This window comes from Knufia obscura (genome assembly GCF_036327395.1).
Source record: "Knufia obscura strain CCFEE 5817 isolate CBS 148926 chromosome Unknown scaffold_11, whole genome shotgun sequence".
In the NCBI taxonomy this organism is placed as follows: domain Eukaryota; kingdom Fungi; phylum Ascomycota; class Eurotiomycetes; order Chaetothyriales; family Trichomeriaceae; genus Knufia; species Knufia obscura.
This window is the reverse complement of record NW_027042697.1, coordinates 36094-51160: the sequence shown is the minus strand read 5'-3', so window position 1 is coordinate 51160 and position 15067 is coordinate 36094. Positions and strand designations below refer to the sequence as shown.

The 15067-nt window shown below is 51.1% G+C and overlaps 7 protein-coding genes across 7 annotated transcripts; 5 read left to right on the top strand and 2 right to left on the bottom strand.

Annotated features, from left to right (window-relative positions):
* Window positions 1-486: 486 nt before the first annotated feature.
* On the top strand, window positions 487-3310 carry PMZ80_008317 (uncharacterized protein; the record flags this gene model as incomplete). Its single annotated transcript, XM_064876717.1, has 2 exons — window positions 487-1670; window positions 1717-3310. The coding sequence occupies 2 exons, from the start codon at window positions 487-489 to the stop codon at window positions 3308-3310; spliced, it is 2778 nt and encodes a 925-aa protein (XP_064727104.1).
* Window positions 3311-3987: 677 nt separating this feature from the next.
* PMZ80_008316 (uncharacterized protein) lies at window positions 3988-5784 on the top strand (the record flags this gene model as incomplete). Its single annotated transcript, XM_064876716.1, has 1 exon — window positions 3988-5784. The coding sequence occupies one exon, from the start codon at window positions 3988-3990 to the stop codon at window positions 5782-5784; it is 1797 nt and encodes a 598-aa protein (XP_064727103.1).
* A 201-nt stretch (window positions 5785-5985) lies between these two features.
* On the bottom strand, window positions 5986-7080 carry PMZ80_008315 (uncharacterized protein; the record flags this gene model as incomplete). The annotated part of the gene is made up of 1 exon (XM_064876715.1): window positions 5986-7080. The coding sequence occupies one exon, from the start codon at window positions 7078-7080 to the stop codon at window positions 5986-5988; it is 1095 nt and encodes a 364-aa protein (XP_064727102.1).
* A 425-nt stretch (window positions 7081-7505) lies between these two features.
* OAC1 (Mitochondrial oxaloacetate carrier protein) lies at window positions 7506-8438 on the top strand (the record flags this gene model as incomplete). Its single annotated transcript, XM_064876714.1, has 1 exon — window positions 7506-8438. The coding sequence occupies one exon, from the start codon at window positions 7506-7508 to the stop codon at window positions 8436-8438; it is 933 nt and encodes a 310-aa protein (XP_064727101.1).
* An 866-nt stretch (window positions 8439-9304) lies between these two features.
* On the top strand, window positions 9305-10748 carry RNR2 (Ribonucleotide-diphosphate reductase (RNR), small subunit; the record flags this gene model as incomplete). The annotated part of the gene is made up of 3 exons (XM_064876713.1): window positions 9305-9331; window positions 9395-9639; window positions 9743-10748. 3 exons carry the CDS (start codon window positions 9305-9307, stop codon window positions 10746-10748), a joined length of 1278 nt encoding a protein of 425 aa, XP_064727100.1.
* A 1145-nt stretch (window positions 10749-11893) lies between these two features.
* Window positions 11894-12364, top strand: PMZ80_008312 (uncharacterized protein; the record flags this gene model as incomplete). Its single annotated transcript, XM_064876712.1, has 1 exon — window positions 11894-12364. One exon carries the CDS (start codon window positions 11894-11896, stop codon window positions 12362-12364), a length of 471 nt encoding a protein of 156 aa, XP_064727099.1.
* A 1519-nt stretch (window positions 12365-13883) lies between these two features.
* Window positions 13884-15012, bottom strand: TMA46 (Translation machinery-associated protein 46; the record flags this gene model as incomplete). Its single annotated transcript, XM_064876711.1, has 2 exons — window positions 13884-14343; window positions 14393-15012. 2 exons carry the CDS (start codon window positions 15010-15012, stop codon window positions 13884-13886), a joined length of 1080 nt encoding a protein of 359 aa, XP_064727098.1.
* Window positions 15013-15067: the final 55 nt, after the last annotated feature.

Sequence of the window (15067 nt, the reverse complement as noted above, 5' to 3'; positions counted from 1 at the left end):
ACTTTACTGGTCGCAGGTTCCTGAACCGAACACTGAAGATTGTGAGCATGCATGTTCGGTGCCCACCAATTGACTTCGAACGTCCGGGATGGCTTATCCTTCAGCCTCAGTATGCTACTGACCGGATATCAGTTTGTCTCATAGTCGCTGACGGCCTCATCTCCTGCTTGCAAGACTGATTTGACGCTGGCCACGGACACATCCCCATCGCAGGTTGACTTCGAGAGCAGCGAGCAGGTGGTACTTTCGGACGAGGCGCGCGGACCGAGATCAACAGTTCAAAGATAAGGCCCAAATTCTCTACTCCGAACCAGAGCGTTTGCTCAGACAGACCTCGTCCAAGCATGACTGCCAGTTATCGCACTTCTCAAGATCTACAGGGCAGAGTGCTGCCCTAAGTGATCTCCGTGCGCTCGGCAGCGCTGCCGGCCGACCGCCCTTGTCTTGCGCCGTCGACGGGCCCACGATCACCTCCACTACAAAGACATGGACCAAGATGTAAAGGCCGAGCAATACCGGAGCCAAAATGTTGTGGAGGACGCAGAGATCGCTTCTAGTGCAAGGGGCAAGAACAAGAATACAAGCAAGGATGCAAACGCATCGAGCAAAAGGCGCTGTGTGAGTACAGCTTGCATAGCATGTCGAAGGCGCAAGTCCAAGTGCGATGGAAATCTACCGAAGTGTGCAGCATGCGCGTCCGTTTACCTTACGGAATGTGAGTATGCGCCACATACAGATCACCGTAGAAAAGGAGTTTACAAGAAGGAGGCAGACAGCTTGAAGACCAAGAGCTCTACGCTTCAGACTCTAATACAAGCACTGTTGAACCTGGAGGAGGAAGATGCTATTGACCTACTGAGACAGATGCGAACGTCAGACAATCTTGAAGACCTTGCACAGGTAGCCGATGCGAAGACCAAGGGCATCGAGCAGGATGTTCCCGATTCGCCAGTGTATCAAGATCAATTCCAAGAGTTGCCGAAGTTCGACGCTGAGCTATCAGGCAAGATGGGCGATCTGTTACTGGATGGGTCTGTCAAATTCATTGGCGGTACGTCGAATCTGGTCTGGCTAGAAGATACCAGCACCGCTGTCACATCGCCGGTCTCAAGCGAGCAGCACGTGGTGCGGCCGAGAGAAGAGGCAATCTTGAGTTGGACCACCGTTCACAACGACAAGGACCTGATTCTACATTTCTTGAACATGTACTTCTGCTGGCACTATCCTTACTTCACGACCTTGTCGAAGGAGCTCTTCTACCGGGATTTCCTAACCGGCACTTCTTCTCAATACTGCTCGGCTATACTGGTCAATGCTATGCTTGCGCTGGGCTGCCATTTTTCGTCGAAACCCACCGCTCGATCTGATCCGGAAGATTCAGGGACAACAGGTGACCACTACTTTGCCGAGTGCAAGAGGCTGGTCTACGAGAATGAAGAGTTTGCCAATGCCAAGTTATGTACTGTGCAAGCACTTGCCCTGATGTCTGTCCGTGAAGCAGGCTGTGGTCGAGAAAGCAAAGGTTGGGTTTACAGCGGTATGAGCTTCCGGATGGCAAGCGATTTGGGCCTTAACGTGGATGCGCCGGCCATGAATGATGTTTCACGATTATCAGATGAAGATATTGATGCGCGCAGGATTACGTTCTGGGGCTGTTTTCTGTTTGACAAGTAAGTGATTACCTCCATCATGAGCATTGTGGCTTACGACGTTCAGATGTTGGTCGAATTACTTAGGTCGTCAACCGCAGCTTCAGCTGTCTTACACCAACACCAAGAAGTTTGACGTCTTTCCCACAGAAGACGCTGAGATGTGGTCGCCTTACACGGACGCAGGTATAGTACATGTGAACGCTCAACCTGCGAGAACAAGAACGGTCGCACTGGAAATTTCCAAACTCGCCGAAATTTCTTCAGATCTTCTTGTCTCCTTTTACCAGCCAACTCTACTTGACAAGCCATTAGCGAAACAGGCAGAGTTGAAGAAGCTTACTGATATACACACGCGACTCGAAGCTTGGAAGCGTGATTTGCCTGCTGAGCTAGAGCCGAAGGACGGTCAGCTTCCTCCGGTCTTGTTAATGCACATGTTCTTCCAATTGCTGTACATACACCTTTATCGACCATTTTTACGATTTACGAAATCAACTTCTCCTTTACCAGCACACGTGTCTCCGCGAAAATACTGCACACAAGCAGCGAATGCGATATCGAAACTCCTTCGATTATACAAAAGAACGCACGGTCTTCGACAGATAATCAACAAGGTCGTTTATATTGCCCACTCAGCATGCACCATACATCTTCTTAACTTGCCAGACAAGAATGCGAAGCGTGACATTGTACATGGAATCAAGCAGCTTGAAGAGATGGGAGAATGTTGGACGGCAGCACGACGGACGCTGCGGATCCTGAATTTATGCGCCGAACGCTGGAAGATTCAGCTGCCGGACGAAGCGGTGGCGGCTTTTGCTCGTACGAAGGTACGATGGGGTTCTAATGAGCCTGGTACGGGACCTGTGTCACCAGAGACACTTGCGAACATGACCCAACAAATCACCTCGAGGTCTGTGCCAGATCTGATGGCACAAAACATGCAACAGCAACAGATGACAACTCAACAACCTCCTTCACAAGCGATGCGCTTCCATCAAGAACAGCTAGGATTATCCGGAGCAACGGCGCCTTCCCCGTCAGAAACGATCGACACTAGGCGGTCATCTGGTAACATCTCACTACCGCCTTATTCCGCAGCTGATCTGACCCGCAACTCAGGACGAATCCGGCAGTCGACTCATCTGACGAGAGAGCAACAAGATGCATGGAATGCATTACAAGCACGAATGGGAACGGCATCGGCACAACAACCTCGAAGAACGTCTGTGGCTGGTACGAATGCTAGCGCACAAGCTCTGTTTGGTGGTGTCGAAAGTCTCATCGGAGAGAGCCAAGACTGGTGGTATAATGATCAGAATCAGCTAGCACTGGGTTTCGACAACTGGACGGCACCGGAACCAGATTGGAGTAGCATGAATGGGACAGGCATGGGATTAAGCATGGCAGATAGCACTGTGAGTATGTCTGGTATGCCTGTGATCGGTTCGAATAGCTTGTTCAACCAGAATGGGGTTGCTATGAATGGTTTCACAGGTAGCAGTCAACAGCAGCCGATGCATAGGTATAGCAACGGTGATGGGGTGGGTCTTGCTATGAATGGGCTCCCGCAACAACAGCAGCAACTTCCGATATACAATCAGGTTCTTCAGCCGAAGAGACGGATGAAGTGGGCAGATGACGAATTTTATTCATAGATACTGAAATCTGACATGAGCCTTGAAGGCTTTCGTTCCTAGAGTCACGGTCGCTCAAGTTACGATATCGATGTCTGATGTTTCGACAAGTTTTGCTTGAACTTGGTCAGCTTTCCATGATTTCATCAATTTGCCGCCAATCCATGTCGTGTTGCTTTCGAGACAGCACGTACGCATTCCACAGCACAACTATGAGCACTTGCTCGGTACTGCGTGATATCTAGACCGACCGTCTTCCTCCCGACAACTGTCACCACTTTCCATGTTCACACCTTCCCACTGTAGATTGAGAGTTTCTTTCCTAAGCATGGCGTTCTGAGCTTGTCACGTGCAGCATTCGGTGGCATGTCCATTCTCCTTTCCTTCCACTTCTGGTTCATGCTTAGCTACTTCCGTACCAGATACTGCAACTCGTCGAAGATTCGAGAAGTCGATTACAGGTACAAATGAATTCGAAATCTAGGTAGGTGCCTATGAAGTTATCGACATTCCGCCTATTTGCCTTGTGCCATGAAGATCTCAGTCTTCTGTGCACCTGAATCCAAATGAACACCACAATCCTCATATCTGCCTATAAATCGCAACTCGATTAGCCGTCTACATTGCCTTGTTCACTTCTAGACTCCGCGCAGAGAAGAGCGTACCTCTGCGCTCATTGTTACCTCACCTCACTAACCATGCCCTCAATCCAGCCAACAATATCGTCAGCCTCGCATGACACGATGGACACGGACATCCTCGATCTCTACCAGCACCTATCCGACCAAGCACGCACGCTTCTAAACGAGCTCGAGGCCTTCAACCAACACATCACCTCAAAATCCCATGCCCAACGACCAGATATTCACATCAACAAGTTCCGCGCCGATGTCGCCCGGGAAGCAAAGCAACTTGAACATCATGGTAGTACACTTACAGCAGCAACCGATGACCCGGAAACAATGCCAGATGGCAACACGGTCCACCAGATTCGCAGCTCAAACATCACGCACCTAAACTACATTTGGGACGAAGTGAAATGTAACGAGGGCGTGACAGGGATACGCAAACAGGTGAGGTACACTCTGACTCCTAGGCTGCCGGCTTCTGCAGAAAACATAGTATCCAGTAAGCAGAGCAATAACGCCCGTCAACGATCCAAGATTTACTACGACCGCGAGGCCAGGGCTCAACGAGACGGAGGTGCATTTGCGGTGCCACGATCGGATAAGGAGCATGTCACGGTTGATATCTTTGCTGATCATGGGGCGAAGTGGATTAAGGTGTTTACGAAGAATCAGGGGTGGTTGATGATGGATTTGGCGAAGGAGGGGTTGGTCGACTTTGCGGACGAAAGCGAGAGTGATATGGACGTTGACGGGGAGGATGCACGCCGAGATCAAAGTCCTAGGAGCACAAGCGGAAACAGCCACGACGAGGCACTGGAAGAGCTCAAGCTAGTCAAGATGGCAAAGGAGTTCTTGGCCGCGGCAAAGACGACACGAGTTGGGCAGTATCATCGGCATCCGAAGGTTCATTTTCATCTACCGAAGATCGAGAGGGGCGTTACGCCGGATGTCGATGCTGTGATATCGTACATCGGACAACTGGGTGTCGTTGTGTCAACAGCCGATCAACTACAGAGCCGCGGTCAGCAGGACGTCGAGCTACCAGTTACTCGGCCCAAGTCGAATTTGCAAGCCACGTTCGACCGCATCACCACACCGCCCCCATCAGTGCAACTGACGGAGGCACTGAACATCGACTGCACACTCCTGATAGCGCTTATCTCTGACATTTCCCATCTCTCCAAGTCCTCTATCATGATCCCTTCCCATTACGACGGCCGCGAATCGAAGAAAGATATCGAAGGCCAGATGGCGTCTGAGGAAGTTGATGCGCTCCTGCCCAAACACATCTACCCTGTTCTGCGGGGAAAGAAGTTGGTATGTACCGAGGAGGCTGCTGCACACTTGAGGAACATTGTGCGAATCATGGGCAGTGAGAGGGAGACGAGGCGGAGTAAGATTTTGCTTGGTAGTAGTGAGGTGGGAGATGAGGGCTCCGCAAATGTCACAAGGGAGATGAACAGTCTGTCAATTCATCGGCTGCCGGACGATATAATGTTACCTATCCATATCGTTAAGGCTGGCGGTGACGGTATCGAGCCGATGCCAGATAAGCCCACGCCACTCGACGCTGAGGTTATGAGCCGCATCGCCAAACAGCCACGGCTGAGCTCACTCAATCGGTCGGTGTTCCTGCATGGATGGGGAGAAGGTCTTACAACCATTTCGCTTAATAGAGTTGTGTCCGAATGGTTGGACAGGGCCGTTGACACAGCGTTGGATCAGATTGAGTCTGAAACAGGTAGTGACAGTGATATTGCGGTCGAGGGTGGGTTCGTTGGGCCGAGAGTGTTGGTGTGTGGAAGGGAGAGGAGTTTGTTGGGTAACGAGAAGAGAGGTAACCATTCGAGGGCGGAGGAGGCTTGAACCGTGCGCTGTGTCTGTACGAAGACACATGGTCTTCTTGGGGATGTGCTGGCGGTATAAGTGTGAGCCCTCTGTCTCCCGTCGCAGTCGACGCTCTTGAATGCCTCTGCTAGCTCATCTCTCTTCCATATGAATAGCTCGATAGTTTCAACGACTCAAATTTCAGGCATCGTATCCTTTACTTTGTCCTGTCTTCCGTGCTCACGTATCTTGATTCTTCACCTGGTCTCCTGGCAACCACATCACAACCTTCGTATCAGCAGTCGCAAGCATATTATACCTCGGATTCATCTGCACCACCGGATTCCTCATTCCCCTACTCTGCAACTTGACCATCGGCTCCAACGTCCCCCCACTAGCCAGATTCGCATCCCACACCAGCAGATCCTGTGCTCCAGTGCCCCCAATCACATATCTTCCATCCTGGCTAAAGCACACATCTCCCTGGCCCAGCGGCTTCCCACTCGTACTCACAGGCGCGGCCCGTCCACTCCCGTCTGTCTTTCCTACTAAGAAAGCCTCGATCTTCCCCTCGAACGAGTCAAGCAGGAAATGGCCGTGATAGTCAGTCCCCAGCAGAATGTACTTCCCATCATTACTGAACTCCAGCTTCGTCCACGCTCTTGCCTGTGTGCTCGGGCAATATTTCCTCTCTCCATCTGCCATATCGAATGTGGCAAAGGGCGCTTTGTCGAAATTGCGCACGTCGTAGAGGAGGATGCTCTGTGTTGATTGGGATGCGATTGCCATGACTGTTGCGCTGGGATCGTAGGCGGCGAGGTAGGGTGTTACAAGTTTCAGTTTTCCTTGTGGAGAGCGCGAGTTTGTGTCCCAGAGGCAAACGAGGTCGTCGGCGCCGCAGGAGAGGAAGTTATCGCTGCCGGGACTCAGTGCGACGGAAGTGACGGCGGCGGTGTGGGCTGTGAAGTAGCGCACGAAAGATTCGTTGTGCAGTTCTAGAAGTCGTAGACTATCATCCTGTTTTGTGCTTGCGAAAAGGACCTGGCGGCTGTGGTGTGTGAATCGCGCGAGGTGGATTCCGTACTTTTTGGAAGGGATGGTTTTTGTTTTGGTCCCGGCTTTAATGTCGTAGACGGTCATGTTGTCGGCGCTGTCGGCGGAGACGAGGTAGTCGCCTGTGTCGTCGAAGTCGAGGGAGGTGATGTGTGGTTGGGTGGAGGCATTGTGGGATGGTGTGCCGTTTTTGGTTTCGGAGGAGGGGGTGGATGGGAAGTGTTTTGCTGGGCGGTAGGTTTTGATTATGTCGGGGACTTTTTGTTGGGAGGGGATGGACATGTTGGGGGTGGTGAGGTTGTGGGTGGGGAGGGAGTGTGGTAGAAGTTTGAGATGTGGACGAGAACTGGACCAGCAGTTTGCAGATGGGATTGTGAGATTGAACAAGCAGGGTCGCGTACAAATGTTCAGGAACGCGGCATTGGAGATGTGCGTCACCGGGATGCCCTTTGCCGTTGCAGATCCATGCAGCTTCGGCTAACTTCTTGCTGGAGCTTGTCCCGAACTCGGGACACTGGGATAGTTTTATTTGCTTACTGTCAGGCCGACTTTCACAGATTCTCATGATCCCCTCCCTGTCTACCGTGGAAGGGCTGCGATTGCAACATAGCAAACTAGCAGTTACGAACAGAACCGCGATGATATAGTAACACCATCCTCCAGCGAAATCCTCCTGTTCCAAGCAAACCACTCTCCGTCCACCCGCCATGTCTACAACAACCGGCTCCTTCATAGCAGGCGGCATAGCAGCTTGCGGCGCGGTAACAGCATCACATCCATTCGAAACGATCAAGATCAGGTTACAATTACAAGGAGAGCTCCAAGCCAAAGATGTCGCGGTCAAAAAGTACAAGGGTGTGCTGCATGGTGTATCGACTGTCGTAAAGAATGAGGGTGTAAGAGGAATATACCGTGGTCTCGGCTGCGCATATACCTACCAGATTCTGTTGAATGGTTGTCGTTTGGGCTTCTACGAACCGCTTCGTGCCTCAACCACGCAATTGCTTTTCAAGGACTCGAACGTACAGTCGCTAGGCGTCAATGTCTTTTCTGGCGCAGCTTCCGGTATTCTAGGTGCCATGGCTGGCTCGCCCTTCTTCCTGGTCAAAACGAGATTACAATCCTATTCTCCCTCTTTGCCGGTTGGCACACAGCACAAATACAAAAACGCCCTCGACGGTGTACGGCAAATTTACGGTTCAGAAGGAGTAAAGGGCCTGTACAGAGGTATGAGTGCCGCGATGGTCAGAACAGGAGCAGGTAGTTCTGTCCAGCTCCCTACCTATTTCTTTGCAAAGAGGAGGCTGATAAAACATGCTGGAATGGAGGATGGTCCAGTTTTGCATTTGCTGAGTTCGGCATGCAGTGGTTTTGTGGTTTGCTGTTTCATGCATCCACCGGATACTGTCATGTCGAGACTGTACAACCAGCATGGAAACTTATACAAGGGAATATTCGACTGCTTATACAAGACTGTGAAGACCGAGGGTGTGCTGGCTGTTTACAAGGGTTTCTTTGCACATTTGGCTAGGATTCTGCCGCATACCATATTGACTTTGACCTTTGCTGAGCAGACGAATAAGATGATGAGGTGGGCGGAGAACAAGATGCTACCAGAGAGTATCAAGGAGAAGATATGATTGCGTGCAGCAAGATTGGGTGCTACAAATGCATTGGGCGGTTGCTTAGCATTCAGGATGACTATCTGGGTCTGGTAGCTTCTGTGTATCAACTTGTTAATACCATGCTTCTTGAACTCGGTATTTGTCGGCTAGCTGGCTCTCGGGGCAAGTTCTCAACATATGAGTTGCCATCGGGCAGAACGTTCACTACAAGTCTCGCACGATGTGCGTGTCTCGCGTCTGGACCGGTCATGTGTGCTCTGTGCTGTCCGTGCAGGATTGACTAGATACATGGCATAGACCACCTGGTTGAGGCCATGACCACCGTAGGAAAGGACACAATTCCGACCACACTCCGATAGACGCGACAATCTCAATATCTTCCGTCAGCATTACATATGAGACAAGCCATCGAAATCGACGTCTCGGGCTGCTTCACACTGTTTACTGCTCCAGAGACGCGCCAAAGGAAGCTACAGCTCCAACCCAAGCTCAAGTCTCATCTAATCTGATCAGAAAACAAGACCTCTAACGAATGGCAAGCAGCTAAGACCTCCGATGCAACCTCCGAGCTCAGTCTAGCCAGGTACTGTGTGAAATGAAGTCCACATTTCAGCCTTGAAAAGGAATGTGTATGGACCAGCTCTCAACGCGTGAGAAATCACGCTATTTGTGGCGGGAAAAGCAATCCTGGTTAGTGCTCACGTGCAGCGCGTGACGTAAAAGTGATCGGACGCGTAAAAGCGCGACTATCAATTTACTTAATTGACGAGCCTCCTCCTCGACACGTACATTTCTCACATTCAACACGCTTCCTCGACACAAAGCACCTTACACCTACTACTTGTCTTTGTCTGATACCCTCCACTACATCATCACACACAATGGCAACAATGACTCCTTCAAAGCAGGTGAGCTTGCCACTTGCATCATAGATTTCGAGTTCGAGGACGTTGGTACTAACGCGTGCAAAGGCTGCTTCGAATCTCGAGAACCTCAACGTTAAGGACTCGCCAGTCAAACAACCAGTATTCACATCAGATAACAAAGAGAACATGCCTGCACCATTACAGTCACTGCCGACGGCTACTGAGGAGGACCTGAAGAAGCCAGTCACAGAGATCGTCAAGACATCACGAGTAGCCGAGATCAAGGCTATGGAAGCAGATGAGCCGCTATTGCAAGAGAACCCAAGCAGATTCGTGCTGTTTCCATTGAAGTGAGTACCCTCGACTTCCAGCTCGACGCGTCACAACTCGACGCGTAAAGTGGACGACCTCGAGCGCAGGCATGAAAGAACCGAAGCTAACATGCCTTCTCAGGTACCATGAGATATGGCAAGCGTACAAGAAAGCCGAAGCCTCTTTCTGGACAGCCGAAGAAGTCGACCTCTCAAAAGATATGCATGACTGGCACAACAAGCTCAACGACGATGAACGCTACTTCATCTCTCACGTCCTCGCTTTCTTCGCTGCCTCGGATGGCATCGTCAACGAGAACCTCCTCGAGCGCTTCTCTGGGGAAGTACAAGTACCAGAAGCTCGCTGCTTCTACGGTTTCCAGATCATGATGGAGAACATTCACTCCGAAATGTACAGCTTGCTCATCGACACATACGTCAAGGAGCCAAAGCAGAAACAATATCTCTTCGACGCGATCGACACTATCCCCGCCATCAGAAAGAAGGCCGAGTGGGCTCTGCGTTGGATCTCAGACAAGGAAAGCACATTCGCACAGCGTCTTGTTGCCTTCGCTGCCGTTGAGGGTATCTTCTTCTCAGGTTCATTCGCTTCCATCTTCTGGTTGAAGAAGCGAGGGCTCATGCCTGGTCTCACTTTCTCCAACGAGCTCATATCGAGAGATGAGGGTATGCACACTGACTTCGCATGCCTGCTCCTCTCTCATCTCAACAACCGTCCATCAAAGGACATCATTGAGAAGGTCATCATCGAAGCCGTCCAGATCGAGCAAGAGTTCCTGACAGAGGCCCTCCCCGTTGCCCTGCTGGGAATGAACCACACCCTCATGAAACAATACATAGAGTTCGTTGCTGACAGACTGTTGGTATCGATGGGCAACCCGAAATACTATAAGACCAGCAACCCATTCGACTTCATGGAGAACATCTCGCTTGCTGGCAAGACCAACTTCTTCGAGAAGAGAGTTGGTGATTATCAGAAATCTGGTGTCATGGCCGGCACGAAGAAGCAACAAACAGAGAAGATTCCAGGTGGTCTTGCTACTATCGCCGCCTCTAATGGAGGTGCAGCGACAGAAGCGCCTGCCGAGGAGGCCGACAGTGGATTGAGTTTTGATGATGACTTCTAGACGTGTCAAGATATGATGAGGCACGATGGGATTTTCATTTGTTGGATTGATGAGCATTTGATGAGGCGTTGACGTGGGGTATACCCAAGGTATGATGGGCGTGGAGGGTTCGGTGTTGACTACCATATATTATTGTCACCATTACAGAGGTTAGATGCATTTTGGATACATGGGTGGAAGGCATCGCCTTGCGGGCTGCACGTTTGATATTGTATATTGATGCCGCTGAGTATAGCATAGCATTCCAACTGAATTAACAAGTTCGAAACATCTTCATCCTCCTGCCTCTGCATTGCTGCCATGTGCCAGCTCACTTGCCCCGGGACTTCTCTCAATAGCTCCTGCAAGTGCTATCGAAAGCAGAACGCCTGCGCCAAGAGTCCGTCATACGTTGTCGATGACAATGAAGAAGGAGCAAAGGAGACTGGAAATGTTTGCGTTTTGGTTTATACACCACTTGGAGCTAAAGAACATATCTTGCATTCAACATTATCTTACACCCGATCGTTGATATTCCCTCAAGTTGTTCATGAAGTTTTGACTTGTTGACCAGTGTCGAAGCTACTACCTGAGCCAAACGCATCGCTATCGAAACACGCGCAGTCAACGAGGCCTGCACTATTTCTGAACTTGAAGCAGAGATGGACAACATTTATTCCACTTCACTCCTCTGAGTTTTTCCATCAAACGCACCATGAAAACCACCAACCACGTGTACTCTCCATAGTTCTGACTGCTCGCTGACTACATCGGTCGTAGCTGACTAGCACCTGTCCATCGGGGCTTCTCGAATTGCCTACAGCTATGCGACGCATTCGAGCAGCATGGCACGGACGATCATCAGGGCCCTTGGTCGGGTTGGCACCTTCCAGAGCTCACTACAGGCAAAGAGCAACAATGCACTGCTACGAAGAGGCATTGTGCTGCCGCACAAGCTTTCGCAGCTGCGATGCTACTCGGGTTCTGGTGGTAGAGAATTGACGATACCATGCATACGCATCACATCCACCACGGCCTTATATCATTTACGCACTGGGAGAAGATTGTGTTGTTGCTCACTGCTTTGGCACCAACGCGGATATGCCTCCCAGACTACACAAGCATTCGACGCCGGGTATCAAGAACGACAACAGGAGCAGGCCAGGATGAAGGAATACAAGCGCTCAGAGCGTCGGCAGAAAAAGCAGATAGATAAAGCACAACGGGCGGAATACCTAAGGGAATATCGGCAGCGGCCAGAGGTCAAAGCTAAGAGGAGAGAATACAATCAGCGTCCCGAGGTCAAAGCGCGAAGGAAGGAATACTTGCGGTTCTACGTGAAGCGTCCAGAAGTCAAGGCCGCGTTCGCTAAGCATAGACGTGTTTATCGTGCAAAGGAGAACGTCAAGGCGAAGGAGAAGGAGTATTTTGCGAAGGAAGACGTCAAAGAGAGAGCGAGGGAGCGGGACCGACGCCGACGTGCAACGGAAGAGCACAAGGAGTATCGCCGGATGTACTATCAACGGAACAGGGCAAGGTTGAATGCGATGCGTATGTTGTACTATTACCGGAAAAAGGCAGAGCGGACAAGCTTGGAGGATAGTGGGAATCGAGAGGACTCAGACTCGAGGGGTTGAAGGGGGCTGAGGACTTGACAGACGTCAATTACGCGATGGCCAGGAGGTGTTTGATCAATGGAATTCGCTCAGCATCAAGCAGGTGGCTATGGCGCTCGATCCCTGTGGGAATAGGGTCTTAACGAGCATCGCATGCCAATTCGTTGGCTGGTACGTGCGCTCGTGGATGACGACTTGATAGAACCGGCATTCGACCGACCTCGAGCTGCACTTGACGGTCACTTTCGAAACACTAGGAGGGTCCACGTCTTTGCGTACCCTGGCACACACTATCGACCGCTCTGGCTGACTCTGGCAGGGACCAGAGTGCTTTAGCACTGGCAAGATCGACTCAAGCAATACTGGATGTCGGCGTCTGCAACGACAGTAGGGAGGAACGCATCTGGTGGTCGCATTCAGCCGCATCTAGGTGTTAGGCGATGGATCCCTACAGGCCTGGTGTGAGGTCGAGCGTACGGTCGACTGACCGGACAATACTGTATCTCTGCAAAACCTCAAGGCCTCATCACGGTTCTTTCTGTTGCCACGCCCCGCTTGATGCTGGGCCGACCAACTTGCAAATCGATTGCCCATGTCACTAGTTTGCCTTGAGACCTACGCACATCTCAATTGGAGTGCATTGAGGCCGATGTTTGCAAGCACAATGGAAATCTCGCCATTACACGATTGCATGTAGTGGCTGTCACATCTACACCACACTCACAAAAGCTACGTCTTCACTTCCTCTACTGAATGATCGCCGACCAAGAAGGTCAAGCTCGATCCGAGTGTAGCATTGTGGCAATCTTCACACGCGGAAAGTCTGCCAGTGAGCGCCAGGATGACCTAGTGCCGTGCGTCGGAGCTCGTTACGCGTCGTGCTCAAAGTGCAGGCAGGCTAGGGATGTCTGCTTTGGCGGCTAGGGATGTTCGGGTTGGTGTTAGGTCTGTGTTGAGTGGGATGGGGAGGCTAGGTTTAGGTGTTGGGTTGGTAGATAGATGTGGACGTTTGTATTGTGAGGACGCGAGAATGTGGGCGGGTTGCGGTGATGGAAGGGCGACAGGAGATTTCACGAATCTTCATGCCCATCGGGTCAGTGGCGGGTACATTCTGTCTGAGGGCCTTTCTATGCTGGGGACTGGAATTGAAGTAGGTGGAGCAGACTGCATCACTCCACGCTGGTTCGGGTGTTCTCATAGCGGATCAGGAGGGAAGGATGAGAATCAAGTCATGGATCTTATTGTGTTGCTTCCCTGTTGCGAGGTGCGTGGCAAAACCCAGGCTCATGCAAGTCATGTTTGTCTGGCATTGATCAAACTAGATCTGGCCAAGTACTTCTTCGTTGTTCGGCGCACTGTGCGCCACTACAGATTTGATATCCTCTCGACTGACCTTAGAGCACCTGGTCGACCTGGCATATGCCACCTTTCCCTCTGCAACAGCCGCTAGCCCCAACCACGAACCGTGACGTGGCGGTAGACTTGCTCTAGATTTCGTGAATCATGTAATCGTTGTCGCATAAATGCTAGATCAAACTCTTCAACCCTCCCCTTCGTCCTTCGCATCACCATTGACACTCGGTGCATTACTTGGCTCCTCACTCTCTTTCGTGTAGCCCCCATTCTGTCCCTTAAGCCGCTCCTCCTCACGCTGCATCTGCAAACGCTCAGTCTCCTTCCGCATCTGCTCAATATTCCACCTCCTCTGGTCTTCATCCTCATCATCACTTTCCTCCTCTGACTCCTCACCCCAGTTCCCGCTTTCGAACAGCGCACGACCTGTGGCTTCCTTGGCTTTCCGGGCCTCTTCTTCTGCTGCTTTCTTGTCGAGGCGCTCCTTCTTCCATTTCGCGAATGAGTCGGGTGTGACGGGTGTGAGCTTGCCGGTCAGCTTGTGCCTTTCTGATTCCAGGAAGTCTTCTAGTGTTAATGTGGCTAGAGGTGATTTGTCCATGAGGGCTTTTTCGGCCGCGCGTTGTTCTTTGGTCTTGATCACGAATCTGTAACAAGTCAGCTGGTTGTCGATCTGTAAAGACCAGAAGTACTCACCCAGGCGGTAATGAATGTCTATACATGCACTTATCACCTCCATTTGGACATGTCCAGAACCAACCATATTTGCCGTCCTCGATAGCCTGTATGAAGTACTTGCAAACCTTGTCTGTCGTGGTTTTCGGATTGCCGTGTTTACTCATTACCACCTTCCGCAACTTTTCCTCGTCCCAATCGTCCATCTTATCCTTCTCCTTCTCCTCCCTCTCTTCCTGTCTCGCATCGTGATACAGATTGACCTTTTGCGTTTTCCTGCCCACTTCGAGATCGTGACTGAACTTGCATTTCTTGCCCTTTTCGCATATGCCCTTTCGGTAGAAGTCGCATACCACGGTCTTCGGATCGACGCCGAACGGAACCTTTTGTGTCTGCGCCGGCTTAAAGAGTTCTGCGGCTTCTGCCTTCGCGGCTTCAGCGGCGGCTTTCTCCTTCGCTTTCTGTTCCTTGAGGGCTTCTTTCCGTTTCTCTTCGGCGTTCTTGTTGGATTTTGCTTGGGCTTCTAGTTGTTTAATTTGATTTTGAGCCTTGCCGCCTTTCTTGTTTTTCATGCCAAAGGTTTTGTCGTCGACTGTGGCCTTCTTTTTGGCTGGGGCCGCTTCTTTGCCTTTGGGAGGCATGGTGGGTGGCTTGTTGGGTATGCGCTGGGAAATGTGCTTCGGGGATTGGTTTGTA